This window comes from Haliaeetus leucocephalus, unplaced genomic scaffold, assembly GCF_000737465.1.
Source record: "Haliaeetus leucocephalus isolate CR32 unplaced genomic scaffold, Haliaeetus_leucocephalus-4.0 Scaffold848, whole genome shotgun sequence".
Lineage (NCBI taxonomy): Eukaryota > Metazoa > Chordata > Aves > Accipitriformes > Accipitridae > Haliaeetus > Haliaeetus leucocephalus.
In genome coordinates, this window is record NW_010973284.1 from 17,323,116 (window position 1) to 17,331,547 (window position 8,432).

The following is an 8,432-nucleotide window of genomic DNA, read 5'->3' on the forward strand; positions in this document are numbered from 1 at the left end:
ACCTTTTTCTGCAACACATGACAAGGAGCAAAGCAGAACAGGGGAATTAGGAGCATCAGTAGGAACACACTTGCTTACAGAAACCTGCTCAAAAGATAAGCCAGCGAGTTTAGGTATGTAGGAAAGGCCTTCCCTTTCTCACACTGATTCCCTGGGTGGCTGGCTCCATCTTAAATGGGTGCAATGCTGAAGTGGCCACTTGTGTGTTGTAGATAGGATCTCGTCTTTCTCCCTAGTGACAATACCTTTATTCAACAATTCCTTTTGCCCACCCTGATACTCTGATAAAGTTAAATCTCTGCATAAAACATTTTGCGTGGGCTCAGTACACTGGCCCAAGGGATCATACTTCCAGAAGTTTGCAATAAAAAGCCCCTTTCTCAACTGTCTCCACAAACAGCAAAAAATCCCTTTGAAATAGGATCTGTGAGCCCCGTGAACTCTGGTTACTCAGCATTGTTGGATGATAACGTACTGCAGCTAGGGAATAGAAGTGCTTCAGGTTTCCAGAATTTGTGCAGTAGTGGGTCGCTCTTATGCCATTCAAGGCAGTTGTTTGGATTTCTATGGGTGTTCGTTTGTTCGTTCTTTTAATAAAAACAACTTACATATTCAGAACAACCCAAAAATCTCTTAAGTAATGAAGGATGATTTATAACAGCATTCTATGTAGCTTATGAAAAAATCAACTGCATGGTCTAGTTTAATAAATGCTATGCTGTATCCTACAGGCTTTCCTTTTCCTAGGGGCTCTTCCCTTTTCTGAGCTTGGCACTGCATGAAGCTGAGGAAGCAGAACAGCACAGGGAAGGGAAGTAATGATGACAACTTTGGAAAGTTTTTAAATTTACTCCCACAAGCTCTCTCATATTTTTGATTGCTGTTGTAAGAGTCCTCCTCCATACAAGGCTTATGCATCAGCAGAAAAATGCATTAAGCATTTATTGCACAATATTAAGTAAACAGGGTTTTTATGCGGGGTGGTAGGGTGATGGTGTTTGTTTTCTTCCCCCTGTAAAAAGAAGAATCAAAGAAGAAAGAAACCCCCCATAAATCACACTCACACATTCACAGGACTCTTAATCCGAAGAAAGATGGTATCTATAATACAGTAGGGATGAAAAAACACAAAATACTATTCTGTAAAAATTGGTAGATTGTGATATTAATTTTATCCGATGTTATTCCTTCTCATAAATGCAACAGAAATCTTCTTTTAAAGCTTTGAGATATACAGCCAATTAGTGCCAACTACAAGACACTACTTTTTTTTCTATTCCCTTGATTATTTTTGTGTGAGTGTGCACCTATCACCATCGTTAGCAGCAGCAGTATATACCAACATTAGTTGCAGCAGTTCTCACAGTGCCTTGAATGAACATCAGTACCACAAGCAGTACAGGTACCACTGTGGGAAACCCTATGTGATACCTCCAAAGAGATGTCTAGTATGCTTTTTGTTAGAATGAGAAGCTGTGACTGCAAACACTGAATAATTGCTCACATAGGCAGGCAGCTGAAAAGCAGCTTGGGACTCTTCAGAACCTTTCATCAGTTCAAGAACCGTGGCTTCTCATATTTTTATCCTTACAGATAGCAGGTGCCCCGCTAGCCTATTTTGCAGGGTCCTGGTTAGACTTCTGGCAGCTTGCCTACACTGCTGTCACCAGGTAAGTTCCCTAAATGCATTTTTAACTTCCGTTCTGGAATGAATGTTATGTTTCTTTTAAAAAAGGAAAAGAAAGTTTTAGTTTCCCAGTCACCTTTATTTCACTAGAAAAGTATAAATTACCATCATAAATACAGATATCACCAGTATAAAAATTAGATTCTCATTTATAAAATAAATATTAAAATAGTCAAAGCAACAGGTACCTCCAAATCCCATCACCAAGATGATTTGTACCTCTACCACAGAAACTATTCATTCACCAACTGTTTAATTAAAAATAACATTCAAAATGCAGTAAATACTGCTACCGACTCAGTGCTTGCATGAAGTGAGTTACTACTGACTCAAAAACTGCAAATTATTTGTTCTAACACTTGTTTGGAACCATCAGACTACCCTGTCTGTATAACTCTAGGTGTAGTGTAATCTGGATATGCTTTCCAGATGGATAGCAGCTACCTACTTCAAGAATGTTCCTTACAAGTCGCCAGTACAATAGTTTTAGTTTGTTTACCTTTGATTGTCTATACCCAAAGATAAATAGACCAAGTTAATTTTATCTAATAAGTGCAGACATAGTAGTAGCATCTTTGTCACATCTGAACTACTAGATCATTTCACCAGTTAATAATGTTAAAAGAAAGTCAGATAAATACAGGTTTTGTTTCATAGAAACAGAAAAATGTTCCTTTTAGTTAGGTAAAGGACATATATTTTTCAAAAGTAGTGTTTTTTTCCCCTCACAAGTACCATAAATCTTCTGGCTCAGTAAAGCCATACTTTCAGAAAGTCTGTACCTGGTCAAGTCAAAGGTCCATCTAGTTCAGAGTCCTGTTTCAGACAGGACAATAGAAGGAGCTTGGGAGAGTGTATGAGTAGGGTTAGGCTATTGTAACAGACCACCAGAATACTCTTCCAGCCTCTGGCCACTAGTGACACAGGGGCTTCCTGATATCTGGATTTTCCTCTGTGATTGTCTAATGGATTTTTGAATCCATATAAAGTTTGGCCTTCAAAATTCCTGTATCAGAGAGCCTAAAAGGCTCCACTCAATTACCCAATTTATGTTTTTTGTTTTCATTTGTTTTTTTTTTTTTTTTTGCTTTGGAACTGTCACTAGTGTCCACAATAGTTTTTCCTTAGATGCTGTTAAGTGGTTCCTTTTCTCTTGCAGCTTTTGTTTTCTTGTGTTTACACAGGATCACTGATAGGACAACAGCAAGAGTGATGACTGCAATCACTATCACTGCTATGATGATAAAGACTTCTGCTCCGTATTCTGTAGGGGAGGAAAAAAAATCCAAGATTCAGTTATCAGAAGCCATAATATCACAGTGCTGCAAACTTTTAGAACCCACTTCACTGAACTTAAAAATGCTTTCTGTATTTTACAGTATCACAGACATGGAGTGACCACCTCAGTGTGAACTGAATTCATTTTAACGTGAATTTGTTGGACTGAGGTAAAGCTTTATTTCACCTGGTTCACACTAGGTTTTAATCTAGTTTAGTTAGTGCACTAAAATACCATACTACCACCACAAGAATAAGTTAAACTGTTCCCCCTACTCCTGAATTATTTCTGTGAAACTAAGCCCAAGGGGACATTCATTCTAGGTTAGATGCTAGAAAAAAACAGAAAAGATTTCTATTCAAGTTGTAATTTACTAGAATTCAACTATTGTGATAAACAAAAATATATACCTAGATAAGAAAGTTAATTTGAGAGAGTTAATTTGCCAATTTTAGAAGAGCTTTTCTACTTGGAGTGCAAATATTCTTATCTGGTGGGGAAGGAAGATACAGTACAGCAATGTGATATTATTTAATAAATATTGATGACTTTATATTGAATAAAGTGTTATCCAGATTGTTTGTCTGGAATTAGACTGGCTGATTCACCAACCACTCACTAACTTATTTACCAGTAAAGAAGTTAATCTGCCAGCCTCTGACCTTGTAATGTAACAGTAAAGAAAGTCTTAGTCTCATCATCTGCTTTTGAGATAGTAACTGAAGTCCAGTTCAGACAACAAGTCAATGGAAATGCCTGTTAACGTAGGTTTCCAGCACTCCTATGTTTTAGAACTAATCCTTCAAGCACTTACTATGGGACCTGTTATTGGAAGGATCTGAGGAAAACAATCAGAAAACAAAAAAAAAGAAGCTGAAGACTAGTGTTGAGATCTGAAACCTCAGTGACCAGCCATCAACTCAGACAATTTAAAACTAATCGAAACAGTTTATCAAAACCCTAAAACCAACCCCAACTAGCTAAAGATGGTGGACTGCGAGTTCTTCCCCTGAGTTTCCATGTTCAGTCTGTGTCCTCTCATTTACACAGCAACTAGCATATTTTATAACTTAGGCATCACAATTTAAAGAGGTATAAAAATATACTCAGAATTGAAGCATCTTTTTGTTAGAATGCTAAAGACTTAATGACAGACAGACTTCACCAGATACCTACCATCTAAGATATTTCTTCCTATGCTGGTACAAAGCACCGTGCTTTCTTGACCATTACGGTTTTCTCTGCGGGAGGGAATGACTCCCTGTATGTAGAAGCAATAGTTCTTTGTGCTGTCAATGCTTATTTCAAATTTATGGCTTTCTGTTGTTGCATCTTTCTGTAAAGAAAAAAAAAAAATTTCAAGAAAGTGTTCTCTGCAAAAGTGTTGGTTCTTAAGGTAGCAGAGAAATTGTGTAGCTATAATACAGCTACAGAATACGTAGAAAGTAGTTAGACCTTACCTTTCCAGAACTTTGATCTTTCCAGTAATAGAGTTTGTATTCCAGGTCATGTTGGAAAATATCTCGAATACTTTGAAAGCTTCCATTAGGAAATGTATATGGTGTAAGTGGATCCTGGAACACAACATTCAGTTTGGAACCTTTCTGCGTGTGATTCTGTATCTCCGGTTTTCCGAGAACAGCTAAACAAGCATTTTTAGAATTAAAAAACTAGCATCATCTTTTCTACAGAACATGTTCTTTTTTTCTTCCTCCCTCTACTCTCTTTCCTCCTCAAATCTATTATAAGTTTACAGAGCCAAAGTAATACAGTGAAATCCTGGATTATTAACAAATATCTTCATCTAATACACAATGTTAATAAAATGGCCTACTCTATGCAGCAAGAAACAAATGGTAACTAAAATGTTACACACTCCCCTACAACAGGGAAAGCTTTATCCCTGAATGTCATCTTCTCAGATATCAGTATGGCTACTGTAAGAATCTATAGGAAAAACCTTTAGGCCCAGTTAAACCCTGTTCAAGTCAACGGAAGTAATCTTGAAAGGAAGTTTATGATAAGATTTAATTGGAAATCCAACTTACTCTGACTATAAGGTGTAAATTTTTCAGAGACTGCAAAAGGTGGTTCTTCAAAGTTATCCATCCCCAAGGATGTTACAGACAGTATGTGTGCTGTGTAGGTCTCTTTTACATTCCTGAGCACATCAGTAACATCACACTCTGTTTCTGTTGTCAAAATACATTTTTTTTTGGTGTCAGATGTCTGCCTGAAAAGAGCAAGAAAGAAGCGTCAACACTTTCCGAACAGACTTTTACATATTTAGATATGTTAAAAAACATTTTTTCCACTCAAACTCTATAGATTTCCCTCATCCAGTGGAACAGTCTTGCAGGTGTACTAGGCTGAAAAGAAGAAAAAACCTCAAAACCCACTATCCTGTACAGCTACATTTCACGATTCAAAGTAGAATCAAGTAAATCAAATATGAGCCATAATAATTACAGAAATATGTTATTGGATACATATATAAATTAAAAAAATCAATCTTTTATATGAATTGAATAGAAACCATAAGTAGTTCTGATTTTGGATTTTTCTGCAGTTGACTTCTTATATTTTTTTTTAAATATAAGATGCATAAATCACTTTGAAAGTGTTATCCTTGATGCATCTGAACACTATCGCCTTAAGAAACCTCAGTTGTCCTAGGAAGCTCTGTTGACACCAATATTAACTGTTTAATGTGACAACGATGTCTCCTTATGTATGTCACCTGTGTTTGCATCTATGCAGGTGCAATGTCACCAAGAACCAGACAGTAGCAGCAATTTTCATTGCAGAATTACAATTTTAAAATATTGACAAAAACATGACCTATGCAATTCTCTTGATTTTTAAATTATAGAAAGCAGGTCCATTTACTTGAGAAATAATAATGAAACCAGGAAAAAGGTGTTAGTTCCCTATTTTACTTCCTAATAAGAAGGAATGAAAAAACAGATTAGATATTACTGCTTCAATTCTTTTCCCTGCTTTTGCTGGTGAACTAAGGAAAAGAAAAACTGTATGATCTCAGCTGAAAGAGCAAGAGTGCCAACTGTTTAGAAATTAACAAATGAGTTTTCCTCCAAGTCAGTCAAGTTTTGAGTCGCCTGAAATCCCTTCTCGCTTCACCAGATTTCTTATGATGTCACAGACCAGTTATAGTGTTCTGGAGATGCCTTGAAAAGAGAGATTTGATCTTTGTGATCAAACAAATGTACTCTCTAAATTTACATAGATGAGAAAGCAAACATTTAAGCATACTTCATCCATAAGAGCAACTCATCTAAAGAAGTGCCTCTGTATCAGAACTATACCTGATTCTATACCGAATCTTGGGCAAACAGACTTAAATTTTTTACAAGCACAAATGGCTGGAAAGAAACTCCAGATTCATAAATTCCATAAAATTCATTCTGCTAAGTGTGTGCTTTTAAGTTTATTAATTTAATCACTCCCTTAAAAAAAATAAAAGAGCACATCAGGCCATTGCACCGGTATTTCATCATTAGTCATGAGAGAGCTCTCATTTCTATGCCACTTTTACAGACAGAGGAGACTACAGTACCATATTTTCATTAATATGTAGGAGAGTTGATGATGCAGTTTCCCTTTGGGGCATGGTTAATAATGGTCTATGAATTAATATGGGAGCTAAGAACAGCACAGATTTATTACTGAACTTCATGGAAGTTTTTGTGTAGTATTGAAAGAGGTGTTAGACACTTCACATAAGCTGGTTACTTTTTATGTCCACTGTATTTCATAGCTTACATAAAACATGATGACAGAGGAAGTCTCAACAGAGGTAGACGAACAAAGGTAATTTTTAGTATTACCCAGCAAGACACATCATTTACTGTGATTCACCAATTAGAATAAAATGCAGACTCATATTTATCAGACACCTCCCAAGACTAAAGACTCAGTCCAGACACCTGGAAAGACATAAAAAGCTCAAGTTCTATCTAATACATGGTATGTCAGATTGAGTGTCAACTTCCTCAAAGTATCCTGGCCTAGATCTCCAGTACAGCTGGCCTGCACCAAACCCCAGAACTGAAATACTGATCCAAAGCTCAACTGTCCACTTCCGAAGTGGGCAAAACCGGAAGCCTGAATCAGATATTCTTACAGTTGGATACAAAGAAGTATTAACAGCTGGGTTAGCAGTTTTCCTAAATCCTCATGTTTGGGCTCTTTTCCTGTTATATTCAGTCTCAGAAATATTCAAACACACTCTACTTGCATCTTCTTCAATTGCCATTAACGGACACACCTTGGTGATATCTACTTACCCATGTATTTCTACTGTATAGAAGTAACCTGATGGTTTTGGTTGCCACTGTAGTATAGTTTTAAAATTGATAGAAGACCAAGTTATATTGACTGCTGTTGGTAGTTCTGGATTGCCTTTAAATACAGAAAAGAGAAGGGTGCCATCAGTCATCTCATGCATAATTCCTGGTTCCCTGCAGTCACTGTTTAGTTAAATGAAGCTGTTGCTGTTAATTGCTACTTGGAAATGTTCTTTTGGGGGAAATTTTATGTAATTCCTGGTTCCCTGCGGTCACTGTTTAGTTAAATGAAGCTGTTGCTGTTAACTGCTACTTGGAAATGTTCTCTTGGGGGAAAAGGCTCAGTCCTGCCCTCTGGGCTTATGCTCATCTTACTAAAGGAATGTGTCCTGGCAGAAGCGAGAAATATGAGAAGAAAATTATTTTCCCTCTTGTAACACCTAGGTCTCTGAGATAACTTATTCTGAGTTCCGTCTAATGCTTCCTTTTTGATCCAAGACCTCTGAAGAAGCTACAAAAGCTTGAAGATACTCATGATGGTGTCCAAGCACCGAACAAGGGTGGCGTGGTTCTGGATCACCCTTAGCTGTATCTGCTGCAGAAGGCGTTAGCTCCTAGTTTCCCCTTTTGTTTATTTGGGGAGGACAAAGTTTTCAACGGTCCGCGGCTGACCTACGCGCTTCTATCTGAGAGGGGCTACCCCCGGATGGACCCGAGGCCCGGGCTCAAGCGGAAGGCAGGCCCCGGCCACCCGGCAGCCCGCCGCCCGGCTGACGCCGCCGCTGCTTCGGGGAACTGCCCGGGAGGAAGCCAGAGCAGAAAACCCCGCGCAACCCCCGCACCCTCTGGAAATCAGCGTTCCACGGAGCGGTAGCCTGATTACCGCCGAAAGACCACCTCCCCCGCCCCTCCGACGAGCTCGGAACCGGCGCCGAGGGAAAGACGCCGTGCGGCCCACTCCTTGCCGCTGTAGGTCGGCGGCCGCGCGCAGCTGCCGACCCCCGAGACGCCCCCCTGCTCCCCGGCACCGACCCGGCTACGGGCGTTGCTAAGGTTCCCCCGTCAGGGGAAACCGGCCCTCGGCGGCCCGAGCGCTCCGCCGCCCCGGTGCTGAAGCAGGGCCGGGCCGGAGCCGGGGCCCGCCGCAGCCCGCCGGCGA

At 39.3% G+C, this 8,432-nt stretch overlaps 1 protein-coding gene across 1 annotated transcript in view; it reads right to left on the reverse strand.

Annotated features, from left to right (window-relative positions):
• Positions 1-2,811: 2,811 nt before the first annotated feature.
• The window catches only part of F3 (coagulation factor III (thromboplastin, tissue factor)), a 5,838-nt gene continuing 217 nt past the window's right edge, over positions 2,812-8,432 (reverse strand). Inside the window, exons 2-6 of the mRNA XM_010582760.1 lie at positions 7,274-7,388; positions 5,015-5,199; positions 4,427-4,608; positions 4,143-4,302; positions 2,812-2,951 (exon numbers count right to left, since the gene is read on the reverse strand). Of these exons, the coding sequence (XP_010581062.1) occupies positions 2,812-2,951; positions 4,143-4,302; positions 4,427-4,608; positions 5,015-5,199; positions 7,274-7,388 (782 nt within the window). The remainder of the gene's footprint in view (positions 2,952-4,142; positions 4,303-4,426; positions 4,609-5,014; positions 5,200-7,273; positions 7,389-8,432) is intronic.